Source organism: Lactuca sativa, chromosome 3 (assembly GCF_002870075.4).
Source record: "Lactuca sativa cultivar Salinas chromosome 3, Lsat_Salinas_v11, whole genome shotgun sequence".
Classification (NCBI taxonomy): Eukaryota; Viridiplantae; Streptophyta; class Magnoliopsida; order Asterales; family Asteraceae; genus Lactuca; species Lactuca sativa.
In genome coordinates this window covers 34,046,816-34,060,291 of record NC_056625.2, presented here as the reverse complement: position 1 = coordinate 34,060,291, position 13,476 = coordinate 34,046,816, and the positions used below count along the sequence as shown (strand labels likewise).

Genomic DNA, 13,476 nt, shown 5'->3' with positions numbered 1-13,476 from the left:
TGTCGTAATCTAATTGTGAAATAAGTAAAGGTAGGTAAATGATGATTTACCAATTTCACCATGAAAAACGAAATTTAAACGAATTAGGTTTTTAATGAAATTCCTAGATCTTTTGAGATTCATTGACCTATTCAATGTCATGTTTAATCTCGATTATGCTCTTCCATTTGTGATTGGGATACTGATGATCACAAACAAGATGTGAATAACCATGCAAATTAGCTTGGTACTCTCGATGTCATTTATCATCTAATCAATGTGTCGGTTAGCCACACGCACTCTATTAATCAATGATAATTTACGAGACACTCATTGTCACCCTTTATTAGTCCATATTAGTGTGTCGGTTAATAATATACACTCCACTAATGACTTATATAAAGTGCAATGTGCAATTTCATGGATTAGCATCAAATTCATATTTTCCTAAAGTAACTAAGATTGAGAATTTCATAAAAAATTTAGTTACTTTATAATTTCATTATACTTATTAATGAAAATTATGTGTCCTATCAAACCCGTTTGGCTAACAACCTTCCATCAATCAAGGGAACGGTGGGTAAGAGCGGATACCCAATGACAGTTATTTTATACGCCGCTTCCTTAAACTCCCATTGTAGATCGGCTTCGTGAATGAGGCGTACTAGCAATTCAACTGACTTGTCTTATAGATATAGTAAATATTAAACATTTAATTTTACATATAGTATAGGGTGTATTTTAAACATTTCAAAATACTAGGGTTTTATAATCCTTTTAAATTTCGAAATTAAAAGAATTTAATTTAAATTTAAAAGAATTTGATTTAATAATTGTCTGTTAATTAAACCTTTAATTAAGTTATTAAACAAATTGAGGATTATCCAATTAAATTAATCAAAATAATTTAACCTAATCCTCTCCCCCTAATTTTTGAAAAACATGGGAGGGATAATTCAAATTTATAATTGATAATTACCAAAAATAAGAAAACCCTATCATGAAACCCTAATGTTCGAAAATGACAAGTCTTGGGGAGGAAGGCAATGATTTCAATCATTGCCATATTTCAAAAATCAAGATGGTTTGTAACATCTCGACTCCCATATATGCATTTCAAAAAATTTATACATCACTTAAGACCTACTCGATGAGTTGGAGGACCTAACTCGGCGAGTTGAGGATGTGCATGAAAACCCTAATTTTTAGGGTTTGCACCCTATTTAAAAGGATCTTAAGTTCCCTCACCAGCCTCCCTTACCACCTTACCATCCAGAGAGTTCGAGACTTATACCTTCTTGAGTGTATATGAGAGCTTTGGAGAGTGATTTGGTGTGGTTGTGAAGGAACTTGGAGCTTGAAGAGGTTAGTCAGGGAACTTAGCCTAACATCTTTTGGGGGTTTTGGTCAAGTTGTGGACTTTGGAGGCCATGGAGGGGTAAAATAGTCTTTTACCCTTATGAGATTTAGTTAGGGAACTTAGCCTAACATCTTTTGGGGGTTGTTAATGTCTAATTTCATAACTATAATTGGTATGTACTTGACCCTAAAGTAGCATGGTCCATTTGGGTTGCATATCGCCAAGACAATTTGATAGGATGAACTTTTGAGAAGAGGTTATTTATGATTTATTAATATATTATAAGTTCTAAGATATTAATATGAAATCATATTATTTAATTAGTATTGATCAAGAATTAATTTGGAAATTAATTATGTGATCAAAAGAAACTAATTAAATATATGGGGATTGATTGTGTAAATCATTCATTCTTATAAAGTGACCTTATGATCCATAGTTCTCTATCTTGGGCTAAACCTATGTGGTGACCCATGGATGCTCCATGGAGGTTAAAACCCATGAAGCCTAAGGAATGTGGAAATTAATGCCCATTAGGGTTTACATGGTGTAACCCTAATCATGCCACACTATATAAGAAGTCCCTTAGTATCCAAAATGGCACTAGTGTTCTATGTGTTCACATGAGGCGTTTTTGGTGAAAGACATTCTCTCTCAAAAGTCATCTTTTGTCCAAAGGTGTGTTGTGATTCCATTTGAGGCATTCACACTATTGGTGCTAAATTCTTAAAGGTCCAAGGTTTCTAGCCACAACAAAAGGTATGTCATCTAACTATAATTTTGTATTAAAGATACTCTATTGTATGCTAGTTAGGATGATGCTTTGGAAAATCAAAGTTTGCATATATATTAGAGAAAACATAGATCCAAAGCATATAGGGTTGCATGTACACCATAGGAGTGTCAGAATGCTCAAACCCCTTCATTAATATCAATTATTAATTAGAGTAATACGTAATATATGTTAGGCAGAGTCTAGACCGACAGTTCGGGTATGGTATATACTGCTTTTACTTTACGAGGTGAGTCTTCTCACTATACTTACCTGAGTGGTAATTACTATGCGACCGGAGGGTCTTATTTGTGTTATTGATTGGAGGGTCTTATGTGTTTATACTGAGATATGTGATAGTATGCATTTTGTCTTTGTGATTCATGTTGTATATTATTTTGTGCATTTATTGAGATAGGACCAGAGGGTCCAACCCGAGTTGTGAGACCGGAGGGTCCTCACTGAGATACAAGATTGGAGGGTCCAACCCGAGCCGTGAGACCAGAGGGTCCTTATCGAGTTATAACCATGAGAGGCTAATTATTGTGTGTGGTATTTTGGGAAACTCATTAAACTTTGTGCTTACAATGTTGAGTGAAATGTGTTTCAGGTACATCTAAGGATCGCGGAAAGGTGCCGACATGATTGTACACACCAACTTGTTGATTTATCTTTTGAGGATTCTAGGATATGTGACAAACAGTTTTTATGTGGTTGTGTTTTGAAACAATTATAAACTAAGTATGAAATGTTAAACTGTGTTTTTTCGTGAAATTAAAAATGAAAAATTTATTTGAAAATTTAGAATGTTACAAAGATCCTCCCCTCATGATTTTTGCATTATGAATAACTGTACTCTGATGCTTTGAATATTATGATTTGGTGTTGATTTTGAACAATCGATGAATGATTTGATGGACTCTAAAATGATTTTTTTTATTACTGTTTGGGGACGCTACGCCAATTAAGATTTAAACATACAAGTTGATTTATACCTGGACCAAATGCTACACTTCCCCTAAGGTTGAGACTCACCTCCAGCCTGATAACCATATGGGAAAACCACAACAAGTGGAATAACATAAATTTTTCTTTACTTCAATGGTATAAAGGTTGGGTTACATATCTTTAAGGGGTATGTATTTGCACGATAAATCTTTCTAAAAGTATATTTTGTCTCCTATACCGACCAACCTCTTAAAGAGATTGGTAAGCGAGATCCTTTTTGTTCAAATTCAATATCAATTTGCGATAATAAGCCAAGCACCATTTATGAATTTTTTTTTGTTGAAAAAGCCTTACTATCCGTAATTAAGTGACTATGAATAGCTTTTATGCAGTAAACCAAAAAGAACTATATCAAAATTTTGGTCTCCACCACTATTTAGCTAAAAACGTCATATTAGTCGAGTCAAGACATCCAACCCATAAACCTCCCATCTCCTTCAATTTGGTGACCACCTCCCAAGCTATCCAATTGATCTTCTTATTCTCATCATCACTAGCACCTTTTTTAGGAATGAAAGAGAGGGAAAGAAAAGGAAGGGGAATGAGTAATTTTTCCTTTCCTTCCATTCATTTCCTTCTTTTTCCTTTTCTTCATTTCCATCACAATCATCCAAAAAATGAAAGGAAATAAATCTTAGAAAATACTGTAAACCATTTCTTCCCCTTTCAATCCCTCAATTTCCTTCCCTTTCCTTTCTTTAACGAAACTCAAGAACACCATTCCTTTCCTTTCCTTATCCTTCTCTCCTTAAAAAATTTGAGAACACACATTTCATTCTATTTCCTTATCTTTCCTCCCATTTCCTTTTTAAAAAAATTTCGAGAACAATGTAGAAGACTATTAAGCACCAAGTTATGAAGCAGAATGAATGAGATCATAAGCTCAACCACAAAAAAAAACCTAAATACCAAGAACATAAAATTTTCATGGTTGTCTTCACCATATCATTTTTGACAAATAACAAGAAGCAATTGCATATTTTTGTCTAAAAAATATACTATTATTCTTCAAAATCATTTTACCTTTTTATATAACTAGATGTGAACCCCGTGTATTACATGGGTGTATTTAAAACAATTAAATATGTATAAAGATTTGAGAAATTTGAATTTATAAAAAAATGAGAAAAATATTGAATTACTAAAATTAAAGTGTTTTTTTTTTCTCTTTTAAATTCAAACAAATCATTTAGATAAAATAATCAAAGCAAATTAATGAGATTTTATTTTAAAATTTTGAAATTATAAGGAAAGTCCATTAATGAAATTGATATGCATTTATTATTAAATTTAAATACAATATGGAATTTAATAAAATAGAAAACCACAAAATTACATATTGAATAAAAATTAATTCAAAATAACCACAAAATGATATGTGGCAAAATGAATCAGAATGTAACAAGTGAAAAAAAAAAAAAAAAAAAAAAAAAAAAAAAAAAAAACTTAATTTATTAGAGAAAAAAAGAAGATGTTTGTTGCGGCGGTGTTTTGGGAAAAGTAATAATTACCTAACTTAATTCTTTTTTCGAGCGGGTACTACTCGTAGAAGTGGGCGTAGGTTAAGAGAATCACCCTTTCAGCCGGTAGAGCGAGAAAGTTTTAAGGGGAATTCTAGAGAGAGAAAGACTCTGTGTGCGAGAGACAGAGTGCGAGTTTTTGATGCGCATCGATCGACGACGATGTCAAAGATGAAGCATCTGTTGCGAAAGCTTCACATCGGTGGTGGGTTCAACGATAACAACAATCGACTCGCCGCGGCCGACCCGTCATCACGGTCTCCGGCAACGACCACGTTTCACTCATCGTCTTCTTCTCCATCTATGTTGCCGATTGTCGATGGAACCGGAGCCGATTTATCTTCAACTGCCCAGAACGTCAACGACATCTCAAACTCGTCCACAGTTGATTCTAATTTCTTCGAAGAGGAATTTCAGATGCAACTTGCTCTTGCGATTAGTGTCTCATCGGGATCGGTCGAGACGGGTCAACCTGATGCTGAAACCGAACAAATTAAGGCTGCTAAGCAAAGAAGCTTGGGCTGTTCTCCTTCTGAACCCTTCGTTGAATTTCTTTCGCTTCGGTATTGGGTAATGTATTCATATTTTTCTAGGTCTTAAATTTTGATGGCTACGTAAGGTTACCTTAACTAATCGCATTCTATACATAATTGAATATGCATTTGGCTTCAACTCTACTTTTGATCCAAGTGCCGTGTTCAGTAGCGTGAGTTTCTTTGGACTTCAATATATACTTACGAACGTTGATGTATTAAACATTGATTAGCTTAGGATCGTACTGACATCTACGACATAAGGGACCCTTGAATTATGAATTTGTGTCTTTTTAACAATCAATGATTGAGCTCTTGCTAGAGAAGGAAATATATGAAGATAACCACAAGTTTTAGAAGATTTAACCTTTGCACATGGATCTGCAACATAATTCTACTAAGCCCAAGTAACAACAAAATTTACATTGAGAGGATATAAGTTTTTATAACAAGATTTTCTTAACTTGAATCACAATTACTGTAAGCTCTAGCTGTTATTGATGGAATGAATGCTGGACGAATGGTTATCATCATCAATGCTGTTTAGACAATTGAATGTTTATCAGCTTTATGTAGTAAATGATAAAATGTTAAATAATTATTTTGCAAATAAAGGTAATAGGAGTTGAGTGACATATTTTGAGTGAACAGTATAGAACTTCTTAATCTGTCTCCTTTTCCATTACACCAAACAGTATGTGTGATCAAGCATCCATAGTATGCTTGGGCACATACAATAAAAGCATATCTATCAAATTTTTTGCTGGCATGTGAATGATATCTTGTGAAATTGAGTTATATATTTCAAGTTCTACACTTATTAATATTTACCACGTATCTAGTACTGCTTTTATGCTTCTTATGCAACATGCTTTTTAAAGACAAGCTTGTAAATGATGGAAAGAATTTTGTACATGCAGAGCAATAATGTTGTAAATTATGATGAGAAAGTGATGGACGGTTTCTATGATGTATATGGGATTACTTCAAATTCAATCACACAAGGGAAGATGCCATTGTTAGTGGATCTTCAAGCAATAACCGTTTCAGATAATGTTGACTATGAAGTAATTTTAGTTGACCGAATGGTTGATAAGGAACTGCGGTATCTTGAGGAAAGAGTTTCTACTATATCACTGGAATGCCAGGCTGCTGGGACTAGGGAGATTATGAGTACATTAATCCAAAAACTTGCTAATATTGTTGTTGCTCAAATGGGGGGTCCTGTTAGTGATGCAGATGAAATGTTGAGAAGATGGACTCTTAGAAGTTATGAGTTAAGGAATTCCATGAACACTATCATTCTTCCTCTTGGTTGTCTTGATGTTGGACTTTCCCGCCACAGGGCCTTGCTTTTTAAGGTATTCAACTTCGTGTATCAGTTTTTTAAGCAGTTTGTTGATACTGATAGATAGTCAAAATCTTATAAAACCAATTCTCAAAGTTCAACCCCAAAACATGTAGCTTCACAAGGAATAACTTTAGCATGATGCTTTGCCCTTTTTACCTTGTATGGTCTTAAGATTCTTTGAACACTTTGTCAACTATTCATTTAATGCTAGGTACTCGCTGATAAGATCAACCTTCCATGTAGTCTGGTAAAAGGGAGCTACTATACTGGCACTGATGATGGAGCTGTGAACTTGATCAAGATCGATAATGGAAGGTAAGTGATCATGTCTTTTGTTAATTAGTAACTCCACCATTTCATATGCATATATATATGAATATGAATGTGTATGATTTGCTCATTTGTGATTGTATGCATACATATTTTTGCTTGTATTTGTACAATACCTATCACCTATGTAGGATGCACATTGATGTAGGATCTGGTTTCATTGATGCAGTGAATACATTATTGATTTAATGGGTGCTCCAGGCACCCTGATCTCTTCTGAAGTTCAGAGCTATAATCTTCCAAATTTTGGACTAGATTCAGTAGCAGCTACACCTCAACCAGATAATGTTGGCAAAGTTGGGACTTCAAGTTCTGAAGTGCCTTCTATTATAGGCTCACAATCAAAAGGTCTAAAGGATGGAAAAGTTATGAAGAGAAATCAAACTGAGAGGTTTGAGTATGATTTTGGTAACCTTCTTCCAATCCTCAGCAGGTCACATGAAGGCCCATCAAATGCTGGTGGAAGAACATCCCCTGCACAAAAATTGCAGATTGAAGATGTGTCTGAATGTGTCATAACTGCTGCAAAAAACCCAGAATTTGCTCAAAAACTCCATGCAGTTCTATTAAATAATGGTGGAACATTGCCCGATTCCCTTTTAAATGTAAATAACCAAGTGAAGGGAGAAGCAGACATATGTGAAACTGTTCATTTGTTAGATGCTGACATGTTGAATGTTGGTGGTCAACATGGTCAATTGTTAATCATGTCTAATAATGAGGAGCTTCATGACAACACAAATGTTACATTTTTTGGGTTACAAACACAGCAAGAAGTAATGTCCAAAAAAGATATACCTTCTGAATCTACTTGTGAAAGCCATAGTGAGGGAATTAGTCTTACTGCAGTTGAGTGGGAAATTCTGTGGGAGGATCTTCAGATTGGAGAACGCATTGGTATAGGTGAGATACAGATACCCTTGTTTACTGTTTCTTAAATCAGTAACTGCATAATGTTACTTAAATGGTGGTAAAAAATTATGCATCATCTAGAGAACCAAGTGTGTGGATGAAATCTTATTATACATAACATTCTTATGGTACTTCCTTTCTTCCAGGTTCTTTTGGTGAGGTTTATCGTTCAGAATGGAATGGAACTGTAAGTTGCTATTTAACAAAATTATACTTAAAGATTTTTTCTGTTTAATTGATTAAATTGGTGATATGATGGTATTTGTCAATAGGAGGTGGCTGTGAAGAAGTTTATGAACCAGGATATATCAGGCGATGCACTAACTCAGTTTAAAAGCGAAGTAAGTGCTACAGCTTTTAAGTTGTGTCATTTATTGGAGTCAACATAGCATTCATATTGTTCAAAAAAAGTATTCAAGATAGTGTTGTTTTTGTAGGTTGAGATCATGTTGAGGTTGAGACATCCTAATATTGTTCTTTTCATGGGAGCAGTTACTCGTCCGCCAAATCTTTCCATCCTCACAGAATTTCTACCAAGGTGGATTATTTTATTTTTATGAGATGATTATCTTTCAGTATTTCTCATTCTCTTGTTTCCTGTTTGATTTATGTTACCCAGGGGTAGCTTATATAAACTGCTTCATCGGCCAAATGTCCAACTTGATGAAAAGAGGCGAATGCGTATGGCTCTTGATGTGGTAAAAATCAAATGATTCCAGCTTTTAACCTTTTTGTTTTTCTGTAGTTAATTTTATGAAACACTTTCAGGCAAAGGGAATGAATTATTTACACACCAGTAATCCAGTTATTGTGCATCGGGACTTAAAGACTCCAAATCTCCTTGTTGATAAAAATTGGGTTGTGAAGGTTTGTATATGTATATATCCATCTAATATGACAAAAGTTGGTTGTTAATATGTATTTACATATTTTGTTAACGTATGTATGCAGGTATCTGATTTTGGGATGTCACGCATGAAACACCACACTTTTCTGTCTTCAAAATCTACTGCTGGAACTGTATGTTATGTTGTTACTGAATGTGACTTGTTGTATATAATATAAAATGTCAAAATAGCATTTAATGGATGGGATTATTTGCAGCCTGAATGGATGGCACCAGAAGTACTAAGGAACGAGCCATCGAATGAAAAGTAAGTAGGCAATTATTTAAACTTGTGGAGTTAGATAGTGGAAGTTTCAGGGATGCATATGTTTCAGTATGTAGCTAAGAGAATAGATGGGGTGGGTTATTTTGCAGGTGTGATGTGTTTAGCTTTGGTGTAATATTATGGGAGTTGGCAACTTTGCGTGTACCTTGGATAGAGATGAATTCAATGCAGGTTGTTGGTGCTGTTGGGTTTCAGTATAGACACCTTGACATTCCTGAAACTGTTGATCCTGTGGTCGCAAGAATCATAACTGATTGTTGGCATCCGTAAGTCAATATTCTATTCTTTGATTCTTTCTCATCGACTAGCATGGGATATTAATTAGTTATAGAATGAGTAGGGATGGAATTAGGGAAAACACACATATTCAAGATAACTCATATAAGGAAGAAGGTTAATTGGTTGGAATTGGAGTAATCAATCAGTTGTAGTTGTTGCATTTAGTATAAGGGATGCTAACATCAATATATCTATACATACAACACAAATGAACATATTGAAGCTCCTAAACATCATGCACAAAGACAACAACAATAGTATTGGAATCCAAAAACCAAAGTGGGAAGGGGTGGGTAGATGTAGACAATCTTATCTTCACTTCAGGGTAGAGAGGTTGCTTCCATAGAAGACTTATGACAAAAAGGAGTGCAAGCCAAACACGGGGGAATTTGGATCTAAAAATATGATACTAGTTACTAGCAAAAGAGATTAAAGAAAAAATAAAGAAGATAAATAATGTAGTGTAGTTAGAGGCCACAGCCACTACCCTAATTTTAAGTCTTTACCCCCTTGTATATGAATGAGGTCATGTTCATGTCCTCCAAAAGTGGCATCACCTTCATGTCTTGTAACCTCATGCGATCTTCCTACTTCCTCAGACAATGCTTCATCGGTCATAAATGTCTCTACCCTACCAACCGTAGTCATTGATTGCCTTTTTTGCACATGCTGGAACTACCTTAATCAGCTTTTCGGTGATGTATATTTGTTATCCAATCCAACAATAGCATCCTCATTTCTGCAATCCATATTCCTTTTGTATGCCTTGGTTATCGACCAACGTTCGGATTAGTACAAATTAGCTGGCCTAACTGGCAACCTGTATGGCTCTCTCTTGTCGCTCAAAACTGCCATGGCCACCCTCTACTTTAAGCATCATGCCATGCCATGCCTTTATGTTGGCATCTCAAAAACCCTAAGAAGTTAAAATTCTCATTTGGGTGTAGTACTTGCTCTTTCTTTAGAGACTCCCTTCCTTTGGAGTTGAACCATACTTATTCAGTATTATCATTATCTGTAATGCAATCTCCTCCCACATATTCAACCTAGCATTTTGTCATTAACACACCCTAGCTTTATATCTTGATACTTGCCTGCCACTTCCTCACTTTTAATCTGTGAAGAAGCAATCATTGCAAGTTCGTTGTTGCCCTTCTCATCTTCACCCAATTTCCTCCTCTTATGGTCCTCATCTTTCACAAAAAACACAAACATGACCATTTGCTGCTCTTAATACACCCTACATTTCCTATTTTCCTGCTCTCTCTGGATTATCTTTATCCAATTTCTTATACATCTCTCTCTCTCTCTCTCTCTCTATATATATATATATATATATATATATATATATATATATATATATATATATATATATATATATATATGCCATTGCTTTCTTCACATCTCCTTTTATCTTTCCCCACCCTCACCCACTCGTTTAAAACTCCTTTCTTTTACCACAACACAATTCTTTATGCTCCTTGTCCTCAAGACCCCCATCTTACTAAGCATTAACAAATAACAACTATCTAAATCAAAAGCACCACACAACTTAAACCAAGCAAAATATAACTAAAACAACTAACCCATCATGACAATTATTGCGTAATCCAGTTACAACCCTAAAAGTTTTATGTGGAATCTAGTACCCCCAACTCACAATGTTGACTAACATTAAGTGCAATAGATAAGTTAGATTATTAATCCTTCATTCTAAACAAACTCACTACTATATTGTTTGTTTTACCTCAAAATCGAAGTAGGTCCTAAATTTGAATTGAAGGATACAATAAACATTATTAATGAACACATAATGACCACTAAATAGTGGTATCATTTCTACGAATTTTTTTATTTTTATTTAACTAAAAACACACGTCATGTCATATTTTATCTATTATTTATGTTGAAGGAACGGTACTTTTTATTTGGAGATTGTTTAAATCCAGATAGTGTTGATATTGTAGTAATCGAAGAGATTTCTTCGTCATGGAAATATGATTCCTTCTCCTGTGCTGGTTATTATTCATTTTCATTCCTTGGTGGAATGGAATGAGTAATGATATATTATAATTATAAATTACTTCTTTTAAATAAGCTTCAATAAGTATAATGTTTTTAAAAACAATTCAAAACTTCATATATTTTTTTCTTCCAAAAGTAGACTCTTGTAGTAGTTTTATCTCAAGATCTCATGGAATTTATTTTTATTTTTGTAAACAGTTCTATTAAAGTGATAAATGTTATTTTTTTCACCATTCGAAATATATATGAATTATGTTTATATGCAAATTATTCAGTGATATATCTTTATTTGTTTAAAATTTATTTTCATATAATAATAATAATAATAATAATAATAATAATATATGTTTTTTTTCTTTATTTATGTATATAATTTGATTTAGTTTTGTAATTTTAGATAACATCTTGTTTGAATGAGTAATTCCCTTTCTTCAATAAAGCTAACCAAAGCAAACATTATAATGGAATGCAATGATGAATTCCATTCCTTTGTGTGCAGCGAGCCACAGGCTCGGCCATCATTCAAGGAAATCATTGCCCGCCTCAGAAGTCTCGGGCGGCTCTCGGTGGAACGAATAGAAACTCGAATAAATCAAAAATAGAATTCAGTTGTATGTAAACTATTTATATTTTATAGAGGTGGATAGATGAAAGAACGATTGTTGTACAAGATTAAACAACAACAACAACAACAACAACAACAAAGAGTTGTGGGTTGGGAAGTGTTGGTTGACTCCATAAGGCAGGGGGACAAAGCACAGCCAAGCCAAGCCAAGCCAAACCAAGCCAGTTGAATGACGACAAAATCAAGTGTTTGTCCGAGTGGTTTATTTGGGTACCAACTTAGTTCATTTAATAATAATGTCTATAAAATTTGTTTTAACAAAGAAGAAAAATATGGTGTTTTCAGTAATTGCAGCTTCCAAATTGTAAACACTAGTAGTGGTCTCTGCAAACCTTCAATGTTTCTTGCGCAATTTGTACATTTCTTCACATTTTCATACCAACTTCTTCAAGATACAAACAATACATAAACCAAAAAAAAAAAAAAAAACTTATTTTGGGGTGGAATATATTTGTTTTCCTTGTCTGATTTTGATTTTTAAAAAGATTATAATAGTTGCAGACCGCTGAATCGTCACTGTATGTATGTAAGACGACCCATGTTTTTATTAAGGGTGATTCTAACTACACGAATCTAAATCCAAATGCACGAAGATTAGATTGAAATGATAGATGTCAGTTATCAATTTTAACATATTAAATTGATTTTTTTAATAAAAAATATTTATTCAAAATTATTAATGTCATTTTTCATTTTACCTTAAACGTCCTTATACTTATATTGATTTTTAAATCAACCCTTTTATTTTCTAAGACTTTAATATATATATATATATATATATATATATATATATATATATATATATATATATATATATATATATATATATATATATATATATATATATATATATATATGGGAGGGTTCAATTGAGAAAAAAAAAAGGTTGAGAATGGGGAAATCATTCTCAGCCAATAATTTATTTTTGCCGCAAAAGCTTCCAACGTATCGGCGGAAATGGGAAACGAATGCACATGTGTTTTCCAACATAACATATTTCCTTAAACTATGCTAATCATTACCTTAATATATACAAAAACATAGTTTTTTTTTTGTTTTTTTTAATTTTTATAAGCTATTTTTATCAAAAAATGATTTTAAATATACCAAAATTCATGATTTTTTATTCTCTACTAATAGACATCCATATTGATATAGTTTTAAGATAAAATAATTTTTTTTTATTTTATATTTTCAGCTATCGTTATTCATAAATGAATAACAATGCATCAGGTTTTATTACAGTACATTCGTTATTCACTTATGAATAAAAAGTATGATTTTTTTTTTTACAATTTAAGTATCATTTATATATGAATATAGCATATAATAAACATAGTATATTCATATTTTAATATTGGACGATGAATTCACTTGTGAATATTAACATAGTATATTCACTTGTGAGTATTAAATGATATTTCATATGTGAATATTACATAGTATTACATGGTATATCACATGTGAATATTAAAGAGTATATTGACTTGTGAATATTAGATGATATATTCACTTATGAAAATTACACAATATATTCACATATGAATATTACAAGGTATATTCACTTATGAATATTGAAGGTATTTTGAAAAATATATATAATTTTTATA

At 33.0% G+C, this 13,476-nt stretch overlaps 1 protein-coding gene across 2 annotated transcripts; it reads left to right on the top strand.

Annotated features, from left to right (window-relative positions):
* The first annotated feature begins 4,664 nt into the window (after positions 1-4,664).
* Positions 4,665-12,154, top strand: LOC111917241 (probable serine/threonine-protein kinase SIS8). Of its 2 annotated transcripts, none has more exons than XM_023912913.3 (13): positions 4,665-5,209; positions 6,093-6,533; positions 6,735-6,838; positions 7,023-7,756; positions 7,912-7,952; positions 8,038-8,106; positions 8,203-8,303; positions 8,385-8,463; positions 8,534-8,632; positions 8,717-8,785; positions 8,870-8,919; positions 9,006-9,203; positions 11,741-12,154. In XM_023912913.3, exons 1-13 carry the CDS (start codon positions 4,802-4,804, stop codon positions 11,841-11,843), a joined length of 2,496 nt encoding a protein of 831 aa, XP_023768681.1. In that variant the 5' UTR covers positions 4,665-4,801; the 3' UTR covers positions 11,844-12,154. The 2 variants fall into 2 exon arrangements, with proteins under 2 accessions (XP_023768681.1, XP_023768682.1); XM_023912914.3 differs by having other exon boundaries at positions 4,666-5,209; positions 9,027-9,203.
* Positions 12,155-13,476: the final 1,322 nt, after the last annotated feature.

Excerpts from the sequence above, each read along its gene's own strand:
- LOC111917241 (XM_023912913.3), top strand. The coding sequence starts at position 4,802 with ATGTCAAAGATGAAGCATCTGTTGCGAAAGCTTCACATCGGTGGTGGG. Across the intron at positions 7,953-8,037 it reads GTTCAGAATGGAATGGAACT|GAGGTGGCTGTGAAGAAGTT; the intron begins GTAAGTTGCTAT and ends ATTTGTCAATAG. Across the intron at positions 8,464-8,533 it reads TGCGTATGGCTCTTGATGTG|GCAAAGGGAATGAATTATTT; the intron begins GTAAAAATCAAA and ends AAACACTTTCAG.